The following is a 27,857-nucleotide window of genomic DNA, read 5'->3' as shown; positions in this document are numbered from 1 at the left end:
TATAGTATATTATATAGTAGTATAGTATATTATATAGTTGTATAGTGGTATAGTATATTATGCAATAGTATAGTATATTATATAGTAGTATAGTATATTATATAGTGGTATAGTATAATATGCAGTAGTATAGTATATTATGCAGTAGTATAGTATATTATATAGTGGTATAGTATATTATATAGTGGTATATTATACAGTAGTATAGTGGTATATTATACAGTGGTATAGTATATTTTATAGTGGTATAGTATAGTATACAGTAGTATAGCGGTGTAGTATATTATATAGTGGTGTAGTTTATTATGAAGTAGTAGCGTGGTATAATATATAGTGGTATAGTATGCAGTAGTATAGTATATGATACAGTTGTATAGCGGTATAGTATATTATATAGTGGTATAGTTTATTATGGAGTAGTAGTGTGGTGTAATATATTGTGGTATAGTATGCAGTTGTATAGTATATGATACAGTACTATAGTGGTATAGTATATTATGTAGTAGTATTGTATGTGATACAGCAGTATAGTGGTATAGTATATCATATAGTGGTAACGTATATGATACAGTAGTACAATGGAATAGTATATTATGCAGTAGTATAGTATATTACATAGTGATACAGTATATTATGCAGTAGTATAGTATATTACATAGTGATATAGTATATTATGCAGTAGTATAGTATATTATATAATGGTATATTATGCAGTAGTATAGTGGTATATTATATAGTGGTGTAGTATATTGTGTAGTAGTATAATGGAATATTATATTATGCGGTAGTATAGAATATTACATAGTGGTATAGTATATGATATAGTGGTATAGTATATTATGCAGAAGTATATTTTATAGTGGTATAGTTTATGATGCAGTAGTATAGTGGTATAGTATATTATACAATAATATTGTGGTATATTATATAGTGGTATAGTATGGTATGCAGTAGTATAGTATATGATACAGCAGTATAGTGGTATAGTAAATTCTATAGTTTTAAGGTATATGATACTTTAGTATAATGGTATAGTATAGTATGCAGTAGTATAGTATATTACATAGTGGTATAGTATATGATACAGTAGTACAGTTGTATAGTTTATTATGCAGAAGTATAGTATATTTTATAGTGGTATAGTTTATGATGCATTAGTATAGTGGTATAGTATATTATGCAGTATTATTGTGGTATATTATATAGTGGTATAGTGTTTTATGCAGTAGTATAGTGTAAAGTATATTATGCGGTAGTAAATTCTTGTTTTCAATGATGGCCTACCCCGGCCAAACCCTGTCACGACTTCTGCCGATGTCGGCTCCTCTCCTTGTTCGGGCGGCGTTCGGCGGTCGACGTCACCGGCTTTCTAGCCATCGCCGCTCCATTTTTCATGTATCCATTTGTTTTGTCTTGTTCCCTGCACACCTGGTTTTCATTCCCCAATCAATCTACATGTATTTATTCCTCTGTTCCCCATCATGTCTTTGTGTAAGATTGTTTGTGTTACGTGTGTATTGTTGTCGCGCCGGACTGGCTTGGTTTTTCCGTGTTATTGTCACGAAGATGTTTATTGTTAAACATAATTCTTGTGACTGTTTTACGCGTTTTGCACTTTTACCTAAATAAAGTGTTCGCCTGTTCACAAATCTCTGCTCTCCTGCACCTGACTTCGCAACCAGTACGCACAGAATTGACAAACCCGGACAATGCTGGTGTCACGCCCTGGCCTTATTATTCTTTGTTTTCTTTATTATTTTAGTTAGGTCAGGGTGTGACATGGGGAATGTTTATGTTTTGTTGGTTTTGGGTGTTTATTTGGTAAAGGGGTTATGGGGTGTAGTAGATGGTTTTGTGTTGAGTGTATATGTCTAGCGTTGTCTATGTTGGTTAGTTATCTAGGAGAGTCTATGGTTACCTGAATGAGTTCCCAATTAGAGACAGCTGATTTCGGTTGTCTCTGATTGGGAGCCTTATTTAGGGTAGCCATAGGCTCTCATTGTTTGTGGGTAATTGTCTATGTAAGAACGTTTGTAGCCTGTTTGTATGTGCACAACGTTTGTAGCTTCACGGTCGTTTTGTTGTTTTCTTGTTTTGTTAAAGTGTTTTTGTGTCGTGTTCATCTTCGTGGTATAATAAAAGAAGATGGCTTATTTTCCAAATGCTGCGTTTTGGTCCGTTAATCCGCCACACGATCGTGACAGAATTACCCACCATAGGACCAAGCGGCATGACCAGCGGCAACAGGAGCAATACAAGGATTTATGGACATGGGAGGAAATTTTAGACCGGGAGGTACCAGGAGAATATAACCGCCCCAAAGCTGAGCTGGAGGCAGCGAAAGCAGAGAGGCGGCGATATGAGGAGCTAGCTCGGAGGCAGGAAAAGGAACCTACAAAGGATCTGGGTTACACTACGTGGGAGGAGATCGACAGGTGGGCGATCAACCCAGGGAGAGTGCCGGAGCCCGCCTGGGATTCTCTGGCGCAGTGCGAGGAGGGATACCGGCGAATGGAGGCAGCACGACGAAGCGGTAGGAAGCCTGTGGGAAAACCCAAAAAATTTCTTTGGGGGGGGCTTAAAGGGAGAGTGGCGAAGTCAGGTAGGAAATCTGCGCCTACTCCCTGTAATTACCGTGGAGAGCGAGAGTACGGGCAGACACCGTGTTACGCAGTAGAGCGCACGGTGTCTCCTGTACGTGTGCATAGCCCGGTGCGGGTTATTCCACCTCCCCGCACTGGCAGGGCTAGATTGAGTATTGAGCCGGATGTCATGAAGCCGGCCCTACATATCTGGCCACCAGTGCGTCTCCTCGGGCCGGTTTACATGGCACCAGCCTTACGCATGGTGTCCCCGGTTCGCCTACATAGCCCGGTGCGGGTTATTCCACCTTCCCGCACTGGTCGGGCAACGGGGAGCATTCAACCAGGTAAGGTTGGTCAGGCTCAATGCTCAAGGGAGCCAATACGCCTGCACGGTCCGGTATTTCCGGCGCCACCTCCCCGCCCCAGTTCAGTGCCACCAGTGCCTACACCACGTAACAGGCTTCCAGTGTGTCTCCAGAGCCCTGTTCCTCCTCCACGCACTCGTCCTATGGTGCGTGTCTCCAGCCCGGTATCACCAATTCCGGCACCACGCACTAAGCCTTTTGTGCGTCTCCAGAGTCCTGTGCATCCTGTTGCTGCTCCCCGCATTAGCCCTGAGATGCGTGTCCCCAGTCCGGTACCACCAGTTCCGGCCCCACGCACTAGGCCTAATGTGCGTCCCCAGGGTCCAGTATGCCCTGTTCCTGCTCCCCGCACTAGCCCTGAGATGCGTGTCCCCAGCCCGGTGCCACCAGTCCCGGCACCACGCACCAGGCCTACAGTGCGCCTCAGCCGGCAGGAGTCTGCCGTCTGCACAGCGATGACTGAACTGCTCGTCTCCCCAGCGCCATCTGAGCCATCCGTCTCCCCAGCGCCATCTGAGCCATCCGTCTCCCCAGCGCCATCTGAGCCATCCGTCTGCAATGAGCCTGCAAAGCCGCCCGTCTGCCATGAGCCTGCAAAGCCGCCCGTCTGCCATGAGCCCACTGAGCCGTCCGCCAGACAGGAGCCGCTAGAGCCGCCAGCCAGACAGGAGCCGCTAGAGCCGTCCGTCAGACAGGATCTGCCAGAGCCGCCAACCAGACAGGATCTGCCAGAGCCGCCAACCAGACAGGATCTGCCAGAGCCGCCAACCAGACAGGAGCAGCCAGATCAGTCAGCCAGCCATGAGCAGCCAGATCCGTCAGCTAGCCATGGGCAGCCAGATCCGTCAGCCAGCCATGAGCAGCCAGATCCGTCAGCCAGCCATGAGCAGCCAGATCCGTCAGCTAGCCATGAGCAGCCAGATCCGTCAGCTAGCCATGAGCAGCCAGATCCGTCAGCTAGCCATGAGCAGCCAGATCCGTCAGCTAGCCATGAGCAGCCAGATCCGTCAGCTAGCCATGAGCAGCCAGATCCGTCAGCCAGCCATGGGCCATCCCTCAGTCCGGAGCTGCAGTCATTCAGTCCGGAGCTGCAGTCCCTCAGTCCGGAGCTGCCATTCTTCAGTCCGGAGCTGCCCCTTATCCTGGTGCTGCCCCTTACCCTGGTGCTGCCCCTTACCCTGGTACTGCCCCTGACTCTGGTACTGTCCCTGACCCTAGTACTGCCCCTGACCCTGGTACTGCCTCTTACCCTGGTACTGCCCCTTAGTCCGGAACTGCCCCTGAATGCAATGGGGTTAATGTGGAGGGGGGTCGTTTGGAGGAAGCCTAGGAGGTGGTTAGGTACTGTGGTGACGTGGGGACTACGACCAGAGCCGGAGCCGCCACCGTGGAGGGGAGCCCACCCAGACCCTCCCCTAGACTGTGTATGGTGCGCCCGGAGTTCGCGCCTCAAGGGGGGGGTTATGTCACGCCCTGGCCTTATTATTCTTTGTTTTCTTTATTATTTTAGTTAGGTCAGGGTGTGACATGGGGAATGTTTATGTTTTGTTGGTTTTGGGTGTTTATTTGGTAAAGGGGTTATGGGGTGTAGTAGATGGTTTTGTGTTGAGTGTATATGTCTAGCGTTGTCTATGTTGGTTAGTTATCTAGGAGAGTCTATGGTTACCTGAATGAGTTCCCAATTAGAGACAGCTGATTTCGGTTGTCTCTGATTGGGAGCCTTATTTAGGGTAGCCATAGGCTCTCATTGTTTGTGGGTAATTGTCTATGTAAGAACGTTTGTAGCCTGTTTGTATGTGCACCACGTTTGTAGCTTCACGGTCGTTTTGTTGTTTTCTTGTTTTGTTAAAGTGTTTTTGTGTCGTGTTCATCTTCGTGGTATAATAAAAGAAGATGGCTTATTTTCCAAATGCTGCGTTTTGGTCCGTTAATCCGCCACACGATCGTGACAGCTGGGCCAATTGTGCAACGCCCTATGGAACCCCCAATCACAGCAGGTTGTAATACAGAGTCTGTTGTGACGTCTGTTGTGACGCCTCTAGCACTGAGATGCAGTGCCTAAGACCACTGCGCCACTCAGGAGCTAGTGGGCTAGTATATGATACAGTTGTAACTAGCCCAGCATTGAGATATACATAGCCACTTATGGATACTCTTGTGTACACTTAAATAAAAGCTACAATAAGTGTCAGTGCTCAACCTTATTAACATATGTTGACAATAGAACAGATTGGCATTTACTTTCACGGGTGGCCATAAATAACTATCTGAAAGCCACGCCCCGACTAAGATACATCTCCAGTCTTCTGCTCTGACCTGGTGGCTCATAGCCAAGGATGGGCATAAGTTCAAATGACATTTTCAAAATACAACTACAAAGTATCCTAAAGACCAATGTATCAAAACAAAATATAAGATCCTTTAATTAAAATACATGTATTTTGCAAATAGCCGGCCAAACAGCAACAAAATTCTCAGTAATGGTTACAGAAACGTCTTACTCACTATGACTGTTTCTACACCTGCATTCTAGCTGTTTGGGGTTTTAGGCTGGGTTTCTGTACAGCACTTCGAGATATTATCTGATGTACGAAGGGCTATATAAAATAAAATTGATTGATTGATAGATTGATGACTGTGAAATGTTGTTTACATTAGTTGAATGCACTATCATTCTGGAAAAGAGCATCTGCTAAATGACTAATATGTATATGTGAAAACGAACAACTTGTAACAATTCTCCTCTTCGTCTGAGGAAGAGTAGGAAATATCGGACCAATATGCAGCGTGGTAAGTGTCCATAATTAGATTTTTAATGAATCAACTGAACACTGAACAAAATAACAAACGCACAAACAAACAACCAAAACAGTTCTGTATGGTGAAACACAGACACAGAAAATAACTACCCACAATCCATAGTGGGACAACAGGCTACCTAAGTATGATTCTCAATCAGAGACAACGATCGACACCTGCCTCTGATTGAGAACCATACTAGGCCAAACACATAGAAATATAACACACAGAACGAAACATAGAATAACAACATAGAATGCCCACCCCAACTCACGCCCTGACCAAACTAAAATAAAGACATAAAAAAGGAACTAAGGTCAGAATGTGACACAACTGAGCTCATTAAAATACTACCCACCATACCTTGTAATTGTTCATTTTTACATTTAAAAGACACTCTTATCACACCATAGTACCATCAGACTTCTGATATCAATGCCGGGTGAAGTGGAGCCACACAATTGTGAACCGCTGTAAAAAAATAAATAAAAAAAAAATGGTATAGGAAAGTATTTTATATTTTGAATATACACATTTGAAAGTATTTTTTTTACAAAATATATTTGAGTGTAGTTCAGCCCAGTGTAATACAACATACAAAATACTCAGAAGTAATTAAAATCAGTATTTCAAATGCATGTGACACAAATACTGCCCATCTCTGATCATAGCACAAGAACTTAGCATCAACGACGCAGCCTTGCACTGGCAATGGGTTGTTAAGTGACCCAACGTGTTCTGTTCAATATTTAACCAAATTGAGATGTTTTTAATCCAGCATTTATTACTGTGTTGTAGATAAAGGGGTGGTGTATATAAAGGGGTGTTGTAGATAAAGGGGTGTTGTAGATAAAGGGGTGTTGTAGATAAAGGGGTGGTGTATATAAAGGGGTGTTGTAGATAAAGGGGTGGTGTATATAAAGGGGTGTTGTAGATAAAGGGGTGTTGTAGATAAAGGGGTGTTGTAGATAAAGGGGTGGTGTATATAAAGGGGTGTTGTAGATAAAGGGGTGTTGTAGATAAAAGGGTGTTGTAGATAAAGGGGTGTTGTAGATAAAGGGGTGGTGTAGATAAAGGGGTGTTGTAGATAAAGGGGTGTTGTAGATAAAGGGGTGTTGTAGATAAAAGGGTGTTGTAGATAAAGGGTGTTGTAGATAAAGGGGTGTTGTAGATAAAAGGGTGTTGTAGATAAAGGGGTGTTGTAGATAAAAGGGTGTTGTAGATAAAGGGGTGGTGTAGATAAAGGGGTGTTGTAGATAAATGGGTGTTGTAGATAAAAGGGTGTTGTAGATAAAAGGGTGTTGTAGATAAAAGGGTGTTGTAGATAAAGGGGTGTTGTAGATAAAGGGGTGTCCGTTTGAGGTGGGTTTGATATAAAGAACATCATGGATGCAGATAAAGGGGTTTGTGTGGAGGGTGTGTCGTGTGTTTCGCGATGCGTTGTAACTGTGTGGAGGGTGTGTCGTGTGTTTCCAGGTGCGTTGTAACTGTGTGGAGGGTGTGTCTTGTATCTCCAGGTGCGTTGTAACTGTGTGGAGGGTGTGTCGTGTGTTTCCAGGTGCGTTGTAACTGTGTGGAGGGTGTGTCGTGTGTTTTCAGGTGCGTTGTAACTGTGTGGAGGTTGTGTCGTGTGTCTCCAGGTGCGTTGTAACTGTGTGGAGGGTGTGTCATGTATCTCCAGGTGCGTTGTAACTGTGTGGAGGGTGTGTCGTGTGTTTCCAGGTGCGTTGTAACTATGTGGAGGGTGTGTCTTGTATCTCCAGGTGCGTTGTAACTGTGTGGAGGGTGTGTCGTGTGTCTCCAGGTGCGTTGTAACTGTGTGGAGGGTGTGTCGTGTGTTTCCAGGTGCGTTGTAACTGTGTGGAGGGTGTGTCCAGGTGCATTGTAACTGTGTGGAGGGTGTGTCGTGTGTTTCCATATGCGTTGTAACTGTGTGGAGGGTGTGTCGTGTGTTTCGCGATGCGTTGTAACTGTGTGGAGGGTGTGTCTTGTGTCTCCAGGTGCGTTGTAACTGTGTGGAGGGTGTGTCTTGTGTCTCCAGGTGCGTTGTAACTGTGTGGAGGGTGTGTCATGTGTTTCCAGGTGCGTTGTAACTGTGTGGAGGGTGAGTCTTGTGTCTCCAGGTGCGTTGTAACTGTGTGGAGGGTGTGTCGTGTGTTTCCAGGTGCGTTGTAACTGTGTGGAGTGTGTGTCCAGCTCGGATGTGGACAGCCTTCGCCACTCCCGATCCCGTCTCAACATCTACCGAGCCCTGTCCAGCCCTTCCCTCATCGCTCTCTCCAGTGAAGACCCTTTCCTCACAGCATTCAGACTGAGCTGGGAACTACAGGAGCTTAGCAAGGTGAGGTTTGATCAAGGGGCAACTGATTTATTGATTGGCTGATTGATTAGTTGGTTGGCTGATTAGCTAGCTGGTTGTATAAGGGCCCAGATCTATTGATTGATTATTTTGACTATTTTTGTATTTTTTTACCAGGTAAGTTGACTGAGAACACGTTCTCATTTACAGCAACGACCTGGGGAATAGTTACAGGGGAGAGGAGGGTGGGATGAATGAGCCAATTGGATGCTGGGGATGATTAGGTGGCCATGATGGTATGAGGGACAGATTGGGAATTTAGGACACCTCAACTCTAATGACTCAACTTATGACTCAACTCTCTTAAGTGCCATGAGAACTACACAAACTTAGCAAGGGGAGTATTGATCAAGGGGCAACTGATTGATTGATTGGCTGATTGATTAGTTGGTTGGTTGATTAGCTAGCTGGTTGTATAAGGGCTCAGGGCCAGATCCAGATGCAGACACGGGAGGCAGATGTTTTGAGTATTTTATATTTATTCGTTCCAAAAAGGGTAGGCAAGAGAATGGTCGTGGACAGGCAAAAGGTCAAAACCAGATCGGAGTCCAGGAGGTACAGAGTGGCAGACAGACTGGTCAGGCAGGCAGACTGGTCAGGCAGGCAGACTGGTCAGGCAGGCAGACTGGTCAGGCAGACAGACTGGTCAGGCAGCAGATACAGAGTCCAGAAAACAGGCAAGCGTCAAAACCAGGAGGACTAGCAAATGAGAGATTTGTAAAAGCAGGAGCATGGGGAAAAACACGTGGGTTGAATTGAAACAGACAAGACGAACTGGCACAGAGAGACAGGAAACAGGGCATCTGGAGGGGGTGAAGACAATCACAAGGACAAGTGAAACAGATCAGGGATGGAGCCCTTGGAGAAGGCGGGAACGAGATGGTGGTTAGGAGTAGTGCAGTATTATAATGATGAGACGTGTACTTGGAAAACGGAGGAGGAATGAAGGGGAATGGAGAGGGGGAGAAGGTTTAAAAGAGGAAGAGGGTGAGCTTGAGTCAAATAAGAATGGTGGAAAAAAAGCAATGGTTTGTTAAAGAAGAAGGGAAGAAAGTGGAAGCAGAAGCTGAAGACAGGAGGGAAAATGGAAGTGAATGAGGGTGAAGTATCAGGTGGTAGGTTTGGTGAAGTTCTCTGAGCCCGAGGCTTGAATTGAGGGTCAAGATAAAGATGAATCTGACACTAGGAGTGAAGTTTATGGAAAAAAGTGGACTCTTGCCTTTTGGCTGATCCATTTGTGGTTTCAAGGTGGGTGAAAAATAGTTAAGTAATTTGGAATCGGTGAACGTAAACAGAAGTGGTCTAGTGATAATTGTTTGTGTTTCTGCTGGTCAGAGGGAGAAAGAATGCTCTCGGAGTAAAACAAATGGGGGCCAGAAAAGTGAATTGTTTCGTTTTCAAGAAGAGGGCACCAATGAAAGGAGTGATAACTGGGGTAGCAGTAGATATAAAAGTTGACCAGCTGAGGGGAAAGATTCCCGGTGTATGTGATGCTCGTCATTTGATGCGACATATAGACAGGGTGGCGAGAGTGGGGAAACAGAAGAGTCATTGTCTGAGAGTGGGGAAACAGAAGAGTCATTGTCTGAGAGTGGAGGAACAGAAGAGTCATTGTCTGAGAGTGGGGAAACAGAAGAGTCATTGTCTGAGAGTGGGGAAACAGAAGAGTCATTGTCTGAGAGTGGGGAAACAGAAGAGTCATTGTCTGAGAGTGGAGAAACAGAAGAGTCATTGTCTGAGAGTGGTGAAACAGAAGAGTCATTGTCTGAGAGTGGAGAAACAGAAGAGTCATTGTCTGAGAGTGGGGAAACAGAAGAGTCATTGTCTGAGAGTGGGGAAACAGAAGAGTCATTGTCTGAGAGTGGGGAAACAGAAGAGTCATTGTCTGAGAGTGGAGAAACAGAAGAGTCATTGTCTGAGAGTGGAGAAACAGAAGAGTCATTGTCTGAGAGTGGAGAAACAGAAGAGTCATTGTCTGTTCTTTTGAAGTTGAGTCTTTGCCCGACAAAAGTGAATCTAAGATACAGTTGAAGTTGGAAGTTTACATACACACCTTAGCCAAATATATTACAAATCATTTTTTCACCATTTCTGACATTTAATCCTAGTAAAAAATCCCTGTTTTAGGGCAGTTAGGATCACCACTTTATTGTAAGAATGTGAAATGTCAGAACAATAGTAGAGAGAATTATTTCTTCAGCTTTTATTTTTTTCATCACATTCCCAATGGGTCAGAAGTTTGAAAACACTCAATTGGTACTTTGTAGCATGACCTTTAAATTGTTGAACTTGGGTCAAATGTTTCGGGTAGCTTTCCACAAGCTTCCCACATCAAGTTGGGTGAATTTTGGTCCATTCGTCCTGACAGAGCTGGTGTAACTGAGTCAGGTTTGTAGGCCTCCTTGCTCGCACACGCTTTTTCAGTTCTGCCCACAATTTTTCTATAGGAGTGAGGTCAGGGCTTTGTGATGGCCACTCCAACACCTTGACTTTGTTGTCCTTCAGCCATTTTGCCCCAACTTTGGAAGTATGCTTGGGGTCATTGTCCATTTGGAAGACCCATGTGCGACCAAGCTTTAACTTCCGGACTGATGTCTTGAGATGTTGCTTCAATATATCCACTTAATTTTCCATTCTCATGATGCCATCTATTTTGTGAAGTGCACCAGTCCCTCCTGCAGCAAAGCACCCTCACAACATGATGCTGCCACCCCCGTGCTTCACGGTTGGGATGGTGTTCTTCGGCCAGCAAGCCTCCCCCTTTTTCTTCCAAACATAACAATGGTCATTATGGCCAAACAGTTCTATCTTTGTTTCATCAGACCAGAGGACATTTCTTCAAAAGGTATGATCTTTGTCCCTATGTGCAGTTGCAAACCGTAATCTGGATTTTTTTATGGTTTATTAAGGAGCAGTGGCTACTTCCTTGCTGAGCGGCCTTTCAGGTTTTGTCGATATCGGACTCATTTTACTGTGGATATAGATAATTTTGTACCTGTTTCTCCCAGCATCTTCACAAGGTCCTTTGCTGTTTTTCTGGTATTTATATGCACTTTTCGCACCAAAGTATGTTCATCTCTAGGAGACAGAATGCATCTCCTTCCTGAGCGGTATGACGGCTGCGTGGTCCCATGGTGTTTATACTTGCGTACTATTGTTTGTACAGATGGATGTGGTTGCTTCAGGCATTTGGAAATTGCTCCCAAGGATGAACCAGACTTGTGGAGGTCCACAAATTTGTTTCTGAGGTCTTGGCTGATTTCTTTTGACTTTCCCATGATGTCAAGCAAAGAGGCACTGAGTTTGAAGGTAGGCCTTGAAATGCATCCATAGGTACACCTCCAATTGACTCAAATTATGTAAATTAGCCTATCATAAGCTTCTAAAGCCAAAACATAATTTTCTGGAATTTTCCAAGCTGTTTAAAGGCACAGTCAACCTAGTGTATGTAAACTTCTGACCCACTGGAATTGTGATACAGTGAATTATAAGTGAAATTATCTGTCTGTAAACAAAGTAGATGTCCTAACCGACTTGCCAAAACTATAGTTTGTTAACAAGAAATTTGTGGAGTGGTTGAAAAAGGAGTTTTAATGATTCCACCTAAGTGTATGTAAACCTCCGACTTCAACTGTATATAAATGTTCCTGTACGTGCGTATGTGCCAACTACATTACGATGATACAGGTGTCCAGCTTATGGGCATGTGGCAGCAGTGTGTAGGAGGGAGGGTCCAAGTTGTGAGAAGTGTGCAGAAGGGCATGAGACAAAGGAATGTGTAGCATTGGGGAAAGTAGTGGAATGTGTTAATTGTAGGGGTGCCCATGGGGCGGGGGATCAGAAATGACCCGTGCCACAGAGGCAGGTTGAGGTTTCCAGGGTAGTGCAGAAGTTGTCATATGCTGAGGCAGTGAAGAAAGTATAGGAAGATGGGTCAAGGGGGAGGAGTGGTGAGAGTAGTAGAGATATACCAGTACAGAGGGATAGGCCAAAAAAGTGAATTAAGTTTCAGTAAGATTGGATTTTTAGCATTTATAGCAACGGTTATCAACAGTACTTCAGGGATGGAACTGAAGTTGCAGAAAATGGAGGTTGTGGTGGCAGCTGCAGAGAGGTATTCAGAGAAGAAGAGTTACAGGATGTGTTAAGTGGGGATGTCAAGGCCTTTCAGGATAATGAGACGGGGAATAAATACATGTAATTAGTGGAGTAGCGGGGGTGTTCATGTTATATCATTTTGAAATGAGTGAGTGTAGTTTTAGACGGTAGGGTAATGATTTATTACATTTTATCTATGAAGCAAAGTGTATGGGAGTTGTATTCCGGTCTGGTAGGTGGCGGTAATACAACAAATTGGATGCAAACTGCCGTTAAATCTCATAGAAGAAGAAGAAGAAGGCTGGCTGACCGGGTGGTTGGTTGGTTGAGTAAATTAAGATCCCTTCACTCCAAGCTAATCTTATGATGATCTTTAGGGCCCTGGGTTTTTCATTGAATGAATGAATGAATGAATATACTCTGCGCTCCCTTTACCCCAGGTGGAGAATGAATTTAAGTCGGAGTATGAGGAGTTATCCCAACAATGTAAGCAGTTTGCTAAAGACCTTCTGGATCAGACCAGGAGCTCCAGAGAGCTGGAGATGATCCTGAACTACAGAGATGACATTAACCTGTTGGAGGAGGAGGGAAACAACGACCTGGCTAGACTCAAACTGGCTATTAAATACCACCAGAAAGAGGTAGGAGTTTAAACTATACACACTACTACACTACTAGACTACTATACTACACACAACTACCTGGCTAGACTCAAACTGGCTATTAAATACCACCAGAAAGAGGTAGGAGTTTATACTATACACACTACTACACTACTACACTACACACAACTACCTGGCTAGACTCAAACTGGCTATTAAATACCACCGGAAGGAGGTCGGAGTTTATACTATACTGAACACAAATATAAAGCAACATGTAAAGTGTTGGTCCCATGTTTCATGAGCTGAAATCAAAAATACCATAAATTCTCATTACGCACAAAAATATTATTTCTCTCAAATTTTGAGCACACATTTGTTTACATCGCTGTTGGTGAGCATTTGTCATTTGCCAAGATAATCCATCCACCTGACAGGTGTGGCATATCAAAAAGCTGATTAATCAGCATGATCATGACACAGGTGCACCTTGTGCTTGGGACATTAAAAGGCAGTTTTGTCACACAACACGATTCCACAGAAGTTTTGAGGGAGTGTGCAATCGGCATGCTGATTGCAGGAATGTATACCAGAGCTGTTGCCAGAGAACTGAAGGTTAATTTCTCTACCATAAGCCGCCTCCAACGTCATTTTAGAGAATTTGGCAGTACGTCCAACCAGCCTCACAACCGTACACCACGTATAACCACACCAGCCCAGGACCTCCACATCCAGCTTCTTTACCTGCTGGATCATCTGAGACTATCCACCCGGACAGTTGATGGAATTGAGGATTATTTCTATGTAATGAAGCCCTTTGTGGGAAAAACTGATTCTGATTGGCTGGGCCTGGCTCCCCAGTGGGTGGGCCTATGCCCTTCCAGGCCCACCCATGGCTGCGCCCCTGCCCAGTCATGTGAAATCCATAGATTGACTAATTTCCTTATACCAACTGTAACTCAGTAAAATTGTTGAAATTTTTGCGTGTTGCGTTTATATTTTTGTTAAGTGTAGATATACACTACTACTACAGTACTATACTACTACACTTCTACAGTACTAGACTACACCACTACACTACTACAGCACTACCCTACATTACACAAACCTACACTACTACAGTACTACACTACACTGCTACACCACTATACTACACTACTACAGTACTGCACTACTACACTACACTAACACTACACTACACTACCACAGTCCTACATAACAATACTACACTACTACACTACACTACTACACTACAGTACTACACTGCTACAGTACTACACTACACTACTACAGTACTACACTACACGACTACAGTACTACACTACACTACCACACTACAGTACTGCACTACACTGCTACACTACAGTACTACACAAATACACTACACTAATACACTAATACAGTACAACACAAATACACTACACTAATACACTAATACACTACTACAGTACTACACTACACTAATACACTACTATAGTACTACACTACTCACTACGACCTGGCGAGACTCAAACTAGCTAATAAATACCACCAGAAAGAGGTAGGAGTTTATACTATATATACTACTACATTACACTACACACCACATATTTTATTTTTATTTAACCTTTATTTAACTAAGAACAAATTCTTATTTACAATGATGGCATACCAAGAGGCAAAATGCTTCCTGCGGGGGCTGAGATGAAAAATATAGGACAAAACACACATCACGACAAGAGACACCACAACATTACATAACGAGAGACCACAACACTACATAAAGAGAGAGACCACAACATTACATAAAGAGAGCCCACAACATTACATAAAGAGAGACCACAACATTACATAATGAGAGACCACAACACGACATAAAGAGAGACCACAACACTACATAGAGACCACAACACTACATAAAGAGAGACCACAACACTACATAAAGGTTTCAGCGACTTCATTAGATGTGGTTGCTGATGCGTATATGGTTGAATCATCAGCATACATGGACACACATGCTTTGTTTAATGCCAGTGGCAGGTCATTGGTAAAAATAGAAAAGAGTAGAGGGCCTAGTGAGCTGCCCTGCGGTACACCACGCTTTACATGTTTGACATTAGAGAAGCTTCCATTAAAGAAAACCCTTTGAGTTCTATTAGATAGATAGCTCTGAATCCACAATATGGCAGAGGTTGAAAAGCCATAATCAATCATCAATCAAGTTTATTTTATATAGCCCTTCGTACATCAGCTAATATCTCGAAGTGCTGTACAGAAACCCAGCCAAAAACCCCAAACAGCAAGCAATGCAGGTGTAGAAGAACGGTGGCTAGGAAAAACTCCATAGAAAGGCCAAAACCTAGGAAGAAACCTAGAGAGGAACCAGGCTATGAGGGGTGGCCAGTCCTCTTCTGGCTGTGCCGGGTGGAGATTATAACAGAACTATGCCAAGATGTTCAAAATGTTCATAAGTGACCATATGTTTCTCAACAACAGGTCAATAAAATCAAAGGCTTCACTGAAATATAACAGTACAGCTCCCAAAATATTCTTATCATCAATTTCTTTCAACCAATCATGAATAATTTGTGTCAGTGTAGTACATGTTGAGTGCCCTTCTATATAAGTATGCTGAACGTCTGTTGTTAATTTATTTACATAGAAACAGCATTGTATTTGGTAAAACACAATTTATTCCAACAGTTTCCTAAGACCTGGTAGCAAGCTGATATGTCTGCTGTTAGAACCAGTAAAGGCCGCTTTACCACTCTTGGGTAGCGGAATTACTTTGGTTTCCTTCCAGACCTGAGGACAAATACTTTCCTCTAGGCTCAGATTATAATTAAAATATGACAGAAGTGACCGTGGAGTCAGCTATCATCCTCAGTAGTTTTCCATCTAAGTTGTCAATGCCAGGAGGTTTGTCAGTATTGATCGATAACAATATTTTTTCCCACCTCTCCCACACTAACTTTACAAAATTCAGACTTCCAATGCTTTTCTTTCATTATTTGTTTTTTTTATGCATGTATAAAATTGCTCACTTTTTTTTTTGGGGGGGGGGGGGGGGGGGGGAGTGGATCAGCTTAATATTGCGGAAAGAATGTTGCTTCCAATGTAATTGTCTGCATCATTTCCAATCCCCCATATTTTTGGGGGTAAATATATATATCTATATATTATATCTATAAAAAATATTATATCTATAAAAAAAAATAATAATAATAATAATAATTGCTCACTCTTCGTTATTGGCATTTCCTGCCTACATTTGCCCACTTTGCCAATGAAATAAAATAATTGGAAACATCAAATGGTTTCGTGATGAATAAGCCATCTGATTCGATGAAAGATGGAGTTGAACTTGTCTTTCAGCCCATAATTTAATTTAACCCTCCTGTTGTGTCCGTTTCATGTGAATTCATTCTGTGTTCCCGCTCCAAAATGACCGCCCCATTATAGCTGATTATAAATCCATAAAAATACATATATTATCACCTAATGTTGTGTTAAATCGTTTTATCAACTTATGTTCTTGTGAACATTACAAGTTTTGAACTTCTATTTGATATTGATGGCCTGTAGGCCTCATTGACCTGAGCTCATTCAACTTGTTTTTGAGTTAAAAAAAAGCATAACGGATGGATTATTTTGACTAAAACAAATACTCAGATGAAATATATTGTGATATTTATCACAGACTACTTTGTGTCAAAGTTTAGCAAGGACTCTCTCTCCTCCTCACCAGTGGCATGATCAAAAATATGATCAAGAGCCTCACATACAGTATATCGTTTGGTCATTGTGCTGTCACAGAATGAATGAATTGTGAGCAAGGCCTCAAAAAAGCTTTTATATACCAGAGCTGCGAGAAAAGTTATATATATATTATTGAAACAATGTTGTGATTGCTTGTGAGAATGCCAACAGGTGTGGTTCCCGTGGGGGAAAGATTCTATTAGGGAAAGATACCCATGGGGGTTGCCATGGAAGCCAAGAAGGGGAGTGAGGTGTTTGTGTGTGTGCTCAAACACACATGCATGTGGGGTCTGGGAGAGGAAGTGTGTCCATCAGATGAATGGGCATGTGCCTGAACTCAATGTTATACACTAATTGTAGTCTCACCCATTAATTTCTAATGACCCGGTCATTTTTGACCCACATATACACTACATGTGTACAAAAGTTAAATAAAACACCCACAATTTTATGGAAATCATCAACATGTGTTTTGTGTGTTCAGATGCCCTGTGTGGACAAACTCATGGAACCTGATGACAGTCAGATTCAATTAACTACATTTTTTCAGAGAGAAAACTTGTAAATCGGTGTCACGCCCTGGCCTTAGTATTCCTTGTTTCCTTTATTATTTTAGTTAGGTCAGGGTGTGACATGGGGAAGGTATGTGTTTTTGTATTGTCTAGGGTGGTTGAATGGTTTAGGGGGTTAAGTAGAGTAGATGGGTTTGTGTTTAGTGTAGGTGTCTAGCTGTGTCTATGGTTGCCTGAATGGTTCTCAATCAGAGACAGATGTCATTTATTGTCTCTGATTGGGAGCCATATTTAAGACAGCCATAGGCACTAGGTTAATGTGGGTAATTGTCTATGTTGAAGGTTTGTAGCTTGTGTGTGCACTAACGTTTGTAGCTTCACTGTTGTTTTGTTTCAGTTTGTGTATAGTGTTCGTTTCGTGTTTTCTCTCTTCTAAATAAAAGAAGATGTATTTTCCACACGCTGCGCCTTGGTCCTCTCTCTCACCCATAGACGATCGTGACAATCGGTCCAATTTGACCGGAACACAGCAGGAGGGTTAAAGTACTCCAAAGTTTTTTCCATCATTCTTTATATTATTGATCTTGGCTTTATAACACAGTTTCTTCTTCTTTTTGTTGAGTTTAGTCACATCATTTCTCAATTTGCAGTAAGTCAGCCAGTCAGATGTGCAGCCAGACATATCAGCCACTCCTTTTGCCCCATCTCTTTCAACCATGCTGTTTTTCAATTCCTCATCAATCCATGGAGTTAGTTCTAACAGTCAGTTTCTTAACAGGTGCATGTTCATCAATAATTGGAAGAAGCAGTTTCATAAACTCATCAAGTGCAGCGTCTGGATGCTCCTCATTAATCACATCAGACCAACAAAAATTTTAATAACATCCTCCACATAAGAGTCACAGCTCAATCTTTTGTATGATCTCTTATACACTGTTTTAGGCCCAGCTGTTGGAACTTTGGCTTTCCTGGATATAGCCACTATATTGTGATCATTGCGTCCAATGGGTACGGATACAGCTTCAGAACAAAGTTCTACAGTATTAGAAAACATGGGATTGATACATGTGGATGATCTTGTTCCTGTAGAGTTTGTAAACACCCTGGTAGGTTGATTAATAACCTGAACCAGATTAAAGGCACCGATTACAGTAAGAATCTTCCTCTTGAACGGAAAGCTTGATGAAAACCAGTCAATATTCAGGTCCCCAAGAAAGTAGACCTCTCTGTTTACATCACATACACTATCAAGCATTTCACACATATTATTTAGATACTGACTGTTAGCACTTGGTGGCCTATAGCAACACCACAAAAGAAAAGGCTTTAGATGTGTGCAACCACAACACTTCAATAACACTTGACATAAGATCTTCTCTAAGCAACACAGGGATATGCCTCTGAAAATATACAACAACACCTCCCCCATAAGCATTTCTGTCTCTTCTATAGATGTTATATCCTTGTATTGCTACTGCTGTATCATCAAGTGAAATATCTAAGCGCGTCTCAGAAATGGCTAATATGTGAATGTTATCTGATGTTAGCAAGTTATTGATTTCATAAACCTTATTTCTAAGGCTACATATATTATTATGGGCTATTTTCAGCCCTTTCCTGGGTAGCTTATCAGAGATAGACATAATACTGAAAAAAAAAGAGCAAACAAAGCAAGATAAAAAAATATACATTCAGCTGTGTCACGGTTGTGTGGAGAGACGGACCAAGGCGCAGCGTGCTCTGAGTTCCACATATTTTATTAAGTGAAACTTTGAACAAAACAAAATAAAGAAACAACGAACCGTGACTACAGAGGTGCTACATGCACTAACTCAAAACAAGATCCCACAAAACACAGTGGGGAAATGGCTGCCTAAATATGATCCCCAATCAGAGACAACGATAAACAGCTGCCTCTGATTGGGAACCATACCAGGCCAACATAGAAATAAAACAACCTAGATTATCCACCCTAGTCACACCCCGACCTAACCAAAATAGAGAATAAAGGCTCTCTATGGTCAGGGTGTGACAAGCAGTCCATTAATCAATTGGTGTATGTGTGTCTGCTGCGGGTTTGACGCTACGAAGCCATAGGCTTGGCTCTCTCATCCCTTTTAGGCTTCTGGGAGGGAGGGTGGACAATGAGTCTGTCATAGCGGATGTACGCAATGTCCCCACGCGCTCTGGCAGCTTTCATGGCTGGGATCAGTTCTTTACTCTTCTGGTGCACAGCTTCAGGATAGTCCTCGTTGAAGAAGATATACGTTCCTCTCAAGTTCTTGGCTCTTTCCAGAACAGCTACCTTGTCCTTGAACGTCAGGAACTTGACCACTATTGGCCTGGGGCTGTCACCTGGGCCGGTGGTGGATTTTCCAGTCCTGTGGTCGCGTTCCACCTCAATCTTCCTGTGGTCCATCTTCAATTTCTCAGAGATCATTTCCCTCACTTTGTCCTCAGACTCCGTTCAGGTCTCATCTGGAGATTCTGCAGTTCCGTCCACAACCATGTTGTTCCTTCTTGATTATCCCTTGAGATGACTTACAGATTGCTGTCATCTTGCTGTTCTCCTGTTTCAACTCATCGAGCTGACCCTGGGAGAACTGCAAACTGTTCTTCAGGTCCTGGAACTCTCTGTTCTCCTGTTTCAACTCATCGAGCTGACCCTGGGAGAACTGCAAACTGTTCTTCAGGTCCTGGACCTCTCTGGTCAGGTCATCCATTATTTTATCAGTAGAATCCACGACTATTTGGACAAAACACTTTTTGTTGTTGCAACTACTGCTTGTTGGTCTCTTTTTGTTTATTTAAAAGATCCTTAATGTGTGATAGAGAGACACCACTCTCCTCAACGGTACTCCCGCCGGCTTTGGTCTTTGTCATGGTAGCTAGCATTGTAGGTTACGCTGTTACTCCTCGCAGTTCCAGACAGGGCAGGTTACGGCAAAGATTGAAAACAACAGGGATCTAGAGAGCCACAAACCCAGGACAATCCACAGTCCCAGCCGCAATGGCTATCCACGTCCCGAGCTGCGTTCAAGAAAACCCTGCCAACTTGATATGCAGCTATGGCTAATTGTGACACCAAATAGCTCCTCAGACCCGTCCTTGATCGGTAGGATCACTGGAAAGAGACAAGCAGTCCCAGCAACTGATGCCAACTGCGTCGCGGGATCCAAACTGAGAAGATAGCAAGCTACCAAGAACTTTCCAATACACTTTTAAGCAACAAACTTTTCAAACAAACAAAACCAAGGTCTTCCTCATTCCACATTCAACAGGAAGTGATGTAGGGACTACGTCAAGAGCTAAACCCTCAGCAGTAGTAATCACACCGAAGGGGCGGCCAGGGCATTCTTCTTCCTACCGAACTACATGACCTTTGTTTTGGAAGTGTTCAGAGCAAGGTTAAGGGCAGAGAAAGCTTGTTGGACAGTAAGAAAGCTTTATTGTAGAGCGTTTAACACAAAATCTGGGGAGGGGCCAGCTGAGTATAAGATTGTATCATCTTCTTATACATTAAATGGATGAGAGAGCTTCCTACTGCCTGAGCTATAGTGCGTTACAGCCTTATTCTAAAATGTATGAAGATAACATTTATTTAATTAATCTACACATAATACCCCATAAGGTCCCACAGTTGACAGTTGGAAGAAATTGTCCATAGAGTTCCGAACCAAACTGAGCAATCGGGAGAGAAGGGCACTCTGACAGAGCTCCAGAGTTCCTCTGTGGAGATGGGAGAACTGTCCAGAAGGACAACCATCTCTGCAGCACTCCACCAATAAGGCCTTTATGGTAGAGTGGTCAGATGGAAGCCGCTCCTCAGTAAGAGGCACATGACAGCCCACTTGGAGTTTGACAAAAGGCACTTAATAAAGGACTCTGAGAGCCCGGACTTGAACTCGATCGAACATCTCTGGAGAGAACTGAAAATAGCTGTGCATCGACACTCCCCATCCAACCTGACAGAGCTTGAAAGGATATGCAGACAAGAATGGGAGAAACTCCCCAAAGACAGATGTGCCAAGCTTGTAGCGTCATACCCAAGAAGACTCGATGCTGTAATCACTGCCAAAGGTGCTTCAACAAAGTACTGAGTAAAGGGTCTGAATAATTATGTAAATGTGATATTTCTGTTTTTTTTATTTTATAAATTAGCTAAAAAATATTTAAACTTGTTTTTGCTTTGTCATTGTGAGGTATTGTGTGTAGATTGATGAGGGGGGGGGGGTAACAATTTAATCCATTTTAGAATAAGGCTGTAACGTAACAAAATGTGGAAAAAGTCTGAATACTTTCCGAATGCACTGTATGTTGTTGATGTAAATTGAGAAGAGTTTGTGGCCTAGGATCAAGACTTGGGGTACTCCCTTGGTGACAGGCAGTGGCTGAGACAGCAGATGTTCTGACTTCATACACTGCACTCTTTGAGAGAGGTAGTTAACACACCAGGCCAAAGGCCCCTCAGAGCCACCAATACTCGTTAGCCGGCCCACAAGAATGGAATGGTCTACCGTATCAAAAGCTTTGACCAAGTTAATAAAAATAAGCAGCACAACATTGTTTAGGAGCAGAGTGGTGACATCGTTTGGAACCTTTAAGGTTACAGTGACACATCCCTAGCCTGAGTAAATACCGAGATAATACTATAGACATCAAGAAAGCCAGTCAGTTGATTATTGACAAGTTTCTTTAAATAAAGAAGGCGCTGTGGCTGGGAACCTCCCAGGAGAGACAGGTTAAAAAGGTCAGAGATGATAGAGGCTGTAACCTTAACGTATCTAAACCATCTGACCAATATGTTTTTTTGGGTGCAAGTTCAAGGAGCTCCTTTAGCATCTCAGACTCAGTGATAAACTTTGTAGCGCAGCAGGTGGAAAAAGTGGGAGGGCAGCAGGGCTAGTCACATTAGAAGGGCTGGGAGATGAGGAAGTGCTGGACAGGCAATGAGGTGTGGCTGAGTCAAATAGGAATCTTGACTTAAAAAAGTGGTGATTAATTAAGGATTGGTGTCCCACTAGCGGGACAACTTCCGGTGAAACTGGAGGACGCGCAATTCAAATAAATAATCATACATGTTATGGATTTTAAACATTTAGGTACATATAAGTGTCTTATATCGTCTGAAAGCTTAAATTCTTGTTAATCTAATTACACTGTCTAATTTACAGTAGATATTACAGCGAAAACATGACATGCGATTGTTTGAGGACGGCGCCCCAAGACAAAATATTTTTCCACGGGCACAGGTTTCATACATTCACATATAAAGATTAAATATTCACATACTTTTTGAAAATCTTCCTCTGATTTGTCATCCAAAGGGTCACAGCTATAACATGTAGTGTCATTTTGTTAGATAAAATCCTTTTTTATATCCCAAAAAGTCAGTTTAGTTGGCGCTATCGGCGCCCTAAACTTAGTTTCAACAAGTCACAATACGTTTCTATTTACTCCTCAGATACCCTAAAATGTAATCAAATTATAATTTTTCTTATGGTATGAAGTATGTTCAATAGGAAACCGATTTTAGCAGGTGCGTAATGTCTTCATGGCGCGCGCAAACACACATTTCCAAGACTGTGTCCTTCTAATAAAACCGTTATTTCTTATTCGTTTTTGAAGTTACAAGCCTGAAACCTTGAACATAGACTGCTGACACCCTGTGGAAGCCATAGGAATTGCATCCTGGGAGCTAATTTTCAAATTGACCTTTCTCTTGCATTTCTAAGATCATTTCTTTGGATTTTCTCCTACCATATCTAATGTGTTCTAGTCTCCTACATTATTTAAACATTTCCACTAACTTCAAAGTGTTTCCTTTCCAATGGTACCCACTATATGCATATCCTGGCTTCAGGGCCTGAGCTATAGGCAGTTTACTTTCGGCACGTCATTCAGGCAGGAATTTGAGAAAAAGGGGCCTCGCCCTAATTAAAGAGCTCAGCAATGTGCTTCTTGTCAGTACATACCACATCATCACCATTAAGGGACATGAGCAGCTATGAGGAGGAGGGTTTATTCTCCAGGTCTTTAACAGTTTTCCAGAACTTCTTGGGATAGACCTACAGAGAGAGAACTGCTCTTTAAAGTAACCAACTTTGGCCTTCTGGATAGCCTACGACCTGGCTAGATTCAGATTGGCCATCACATACCACCAGAAAGAGATATGAGACTATAGTGTACTGCTATTATACACAGATATACATCCTGAGGAAATCGGAGGTTACTGTAGTATTTTGTCATCCTTCATCTCAGTCTAAGACAGTGCAGACAGCGAGGTCTGACAGACTAACAGAAGTGGAGTTTTCCAGCCATGTAAGGACACACACAGAGAGAGCAGTGTTGACATGGTGGGGAGGCAGACAAGATGGACGATGTAGCCTCATGAAATATTAATCTCACTCCCTTTTCACTATCTGCCTATCTGTGGTTCTGTGTCAGTCTCTCTCTCTCTGTATCTCTCTCTCTGTCTCTCTCTCTCTGTTCTCTCCCCTCTCTCCCTTTTGCTTTCCCCCACCCCCTATCTCTCGCTATCTCTCTCTCTGTCTCTCTGTCAATCTCTCTCTCTCTCTCTCTCTCTGTTAATCTGTCTATCTGTCTGACTCTGGCTGTCTCTCTGTCCATCTCCTCTGTCTGTCTGTCTGACTCTGGCTGTCTCTCTGTCCATCTCCTCTGTCTGTCTGTCTGTCTGTCTGTCTGTCTGTCTGTCTGTCTGTCTGTCTGTCTGTCTGTGAAGCATTTTCACTTTGGATGAATAGTGTGCCCAGAGTGAACTGCCTCCTACTCTGTCCCAGATGCTAATATATGCATAGTATTATTACTATTGGATATAAAACACTCTGACGTATCTAAAACTGTTTGAATGATGTATGTGAGTATAACAGAACTCATATGGCAGGCAAAAACCTGAGAAAAAATCCAAACAGGAAGTGAGAATTCTGAGGCTGTACGATTTTCAACTCATCGCCTATTCAAATCCCAGTGGGATATGAATCTGTTTGCACTTCCTACGCATTCCACTAGATGTCAACAGTCTGTAGAACGTTGAATGAAGCTTCTACTGTGATGTTGAGCCGGATGGGAGGTGTTTGAGTCAGTGGTCTGGCAGAGTGCCATTTCCTGGTCACGCGCATTCCAAATGATATCGACTTATGTTCCATTATTTCTACAGACACAAAGGAATTCTCCGGTTGGAACGTTATTGAATATTTAGGATAACAACATCCGAAAGATTGATTCTATAGTTAGTTTGACAATATAACTTTTTGAAGTTTTCGTCCGACGTTCGCCTGGACCTGCGCGAGCGTTTGGACATGTGTACTAAACGTGCTAGCAAAAGAAGCTACTTGGAAATAATTAATGGACATTATCGAACAAAACAACAATTTATTGTGGAACTAGGATTCCTGGGAGTGCATTCTGATGAAGATCATCAAAGGTAAGGGAATATTTATGATGTAATTTTGTATTTCTGTTGACTCCAACATGGCGGAGAAATGTTGTTTATATCTGAGCGCCGTCTCAGATTATTGCATGGTTTGCTTTTTCTGTAAAGTTTTTTTAAATCGGACACAGCGGTTGCATAAAGAACAAGTGTATCTTTAATTCTATGTAAAACATGTTTCCTTCATCAAAGTTTATGATGAGTATTTCTGTTATTTGATGTGGCTCTCTGCAATTTCTCCGGATATTTTGGAGGCATTTCTGAACATGGCGATAATGTAAACTGATATTTGTGGATATAAATATGCACATTATCGAACAAGACATACATGTATAGTGTAACATGATTTCCTATGAGTGTCATCTGATGAAGATCATCAAAGTTAGTGATTCATTTTATCTCTTTCTGCTTTTTGTGACTCCTATCTTTGGCTGGGAAATGGCTGTGTTTTTCTGTGGCTATGTACTGACCTAACATAATCGTTTGGTGTGCTTTCGTCGTAAATCCTTTTTGAAATCAGACACGTTGGCTGGATTCACAACATGTGTAGCTTAAATTTGGTGTCTTTCATGAAAGATTGATTTTTTTAGTAATTTATTTGAATTTGGCGCCCTGCATTTTTACTGGCTTTTGGCCAAGCGGGACGTTAGCGTCCCACATATCCAGGAGAAGTTAAGAACAAATTCTTATTTTCAATGACGGCCTAGGGACAGCGGGTTAACTTCCTTGTTCAGGGGCAGCGCAGGGGATTCGATCTTTCGGTTACTAGTCCAATGCTCTAACCACTAGGCTACCTGCCGCCCTAGTTCAGTAATATTCTTGGGATGTCTGGTGTGAACTGCTCTCTTGAGGTCCTGCCACACAGCATCTCAATCGGGTTGAGGTAGGACTCTGACTGGGCCACTCCAGAAGGCGTATTTTCTTCTGTTGAAGCCATTCTGTTGTTGATTTACTTCTGTGTTTTGGGTCGTTGTCCTGTTGCATCAACCAACTTCTGTAAAGCTTCAATTGGCGGACAGATAGCCTAACATTCTCCTGCAAAATGTCTTGATAAACTTGGGAATTCATTTTTACATCTATGATAGCAAGCTGTCCAGGCCCTGAGGCAGCAAGGCAGCCCCAAACCATGATGCTCCCTCCACCTAACTTTACCATTGGGATGAGGTTTTAATGTTGGTGTGGTGTACCTTTTTTTTCTCCACACATAGTGTTGTGTGTTCCTTCCAAACAACTCAACTGTAGTTTCATCTGTCCACAGAATATTTTGCCAGTAGCGCTGTGGAACATCAAGTTGCACTTTTGCAAACTTCAGATGTGCAGCAATGTTTTTTTTAACAGCAGTGGCTTCTTCCGTGTTGTCCTCCCATGAATACAATTCTTGTTTAGTGTTTTACGTATCGTAGACTTGTCAACAGAGATGTTAGCATTTTCCAGAGATTTCTGTAAGTCTTTAGCTGATACTCTAGGTTTCTTCTTAACCTCATTGAGCATTCTGCGCTGTGCTCTTGCAGTCATCTTTGCAGGATGGCCACTCCTAGGGAGAGTAGCAACAGTGCTGAACTTTCTCCATTTATAGACAATTTGTCTTACCGTGGACTGACAAGGCTTTTAGAGATACTTTTGTAACTCTTTCCAGCTTTATGCAAATCAACAATTCTTAATCTTCTGGGATCTATTTTGTTCGAGGCATGGTTCACATCAGGCAATGCTTCTTGTGAGATGCAAACTCAAATTTTGTGAGTGTTTTTTATAGGGCAATGCAGCATTAACCAACATCTCCAATCTCGTCTCATTGATTGTACTCCAGGTTAGCTGACTCCTGACTCCAATTAGCTTTTGGAGAAGTCATTAGCCTAGCTGTTCACATACTTTTTCCAACCTACACTGTGAATGTTTAAATAATATATTCAATAAAGACAAGGTCCCGTGTGGCTCAGTTGGTAGAGCATGGTGCTTGCAACGCCAGGGTTGTGGGTTCAATTCCCACGGGGGGACCAGGATGAATATGTATGAATTTTCCAATTTGTAAGTCGCTCTGGATAAGAGCGTCTGCTAAATGACTTAAATGTAATGTATGTAATGTACAAGAAAAATACACAATAATTAGTGTGTTATTAGTTGAAGCAGACTGTGTTTGTCTGTTGTTGTGACTCAGATGAAGATCAGATCACATTTGGTGACCAATTTATGCAGAAACCCAGGTAATTCCAAAGGGGTCACATACTTTTTCTTACCACTATATGTATAGGGGTAAGGTGACAGGGATACTGGAGTGATGGAGGTAGATATGTATAGTGATGGAGGTAGATATGTATAGGGGTAAGGTGACAGGAATACTGGAGTGATGGAGGTAGATATGTATAGTGATGGAGGAAGATATGTATAGTGATGGAGGTAGATATGTATAGGGGTAAGGTGACAGGAATACTGGAGTGATGGAGGTAGATATGTATAGTGATGGAGGAAGATATGTATAGTGATGGAGGTAGATATGTATAAGGGTAAGGTGACAGGGATACTGGAGTGATGGAGGTAGATATGTATAGGGGTAAGGTGACAGGAATACTGGAGTGATGGAGGTAGATACTACTAACTCCCCTCCCACTCAGCCTACTAACTCCATACCCACTCAGTCTACTAACTCCCCTCCCACTCAGCCTACTAACTCCCCTCCCACTCAGCCTACTAACTCCATACCCACTCAGCCTACTAACTCCCCACCCTCTCAGCCTACTAACTCCCTGCCCACTGAGTCTACTAACTCCCCGCCCACTCAGTCTACTAACTCCCCGCCCACTCAGTCTACTAACTCCCCGCCCACTCAGCCTACTAACTCCCCACCCTCTCAGCCTACTAACTCCCTGCCCACTGAGTCTACTAACTCCCCGCCCACTCAGTCTACTAACTCCCTGCCCACTCAGCCTACTAACTCCCCTCCCACTCAGCCTACGAACACCCCATCCACTCAGCCTACTAACTCCCCGCCCACTCAGCCTACTAACTACCCGCCCACTCAGCCTACTAACTCCCCGCCCACTCAGCCTACTAGCTCCCCGCCCACTCAGCCTACTAGCTCCCCTCCCACTCAGCCTACTAACTCCCCTCCCACTCAGCCTACGAACACCCCATCCACTCAGCCTACTAACTCCCCGCCCACTCAGCCTACTAACTCCCCGCCCACTCAGCCTACTAGCTCCCCGCCCACTCAGCCTACGAACACCCCATCCACTCAGCCTACTAACTCCCTGCCCACTCAGCCTACTAACTCCCCGCCCACTCAGCCTACTAACTCCCCGCCCACTCAGCCTACTAGCTCCCCGCCCACTCAGCCTACTAACTCCCCTCCCAC

The 27,857-nt window shown here is 43.0% G+C and overlaps 1 protein-coding gene across 2 annotated transcripts in view; it reads left to right on the top strand.

The window, feature by feature from the left end:
• The window catches only part of LOC129864180 (short transient receptor potential channel 4-like), a 122,004-nt gene that overhangs the window by 38,725 nt on the left and 55,422 nt on the right, over positions 1 to 27,857 (top strand). For both annotated transcript variants that reach the window (XM_055936864.1, XM_055936865.1), the window contains exons 3-4: positions 7,914 to 8,090; positions 12,647 to 12,847. In XM_055936864.1, coding sequence (XP_055792839.1) covers positions 7,914 to 8,090; positions 12,647 to 12,847 — 378 coding nt within the window. The remainder of the gene's footprint in view (positions 1 to 7,913; positions 8,091 to 12,646; positions 12,848 to 27,857) is intronic.

This window comes from Salvelinus fontinalis, chromosome 10 (assembly GCF_029448725.1).
Source record: "Salvelinus fontinalis isolate EN_2023a chromosome 10, ASM2944872v1, whole genome shotgun sequence".
In the NCBI taxonomy this organism is placed as follows: domain Eukaryota; kingdom Metazoa; phylum Chordata; class Actinopteri; order Salmoniformes; family Salmonidae; genus Salvelinus; species Salvelinus fontinalis.
Note: the sequence above shows the minus strand (reverse complement) of the source record. Positions and strands in the feature narration are given on the sequence as shown.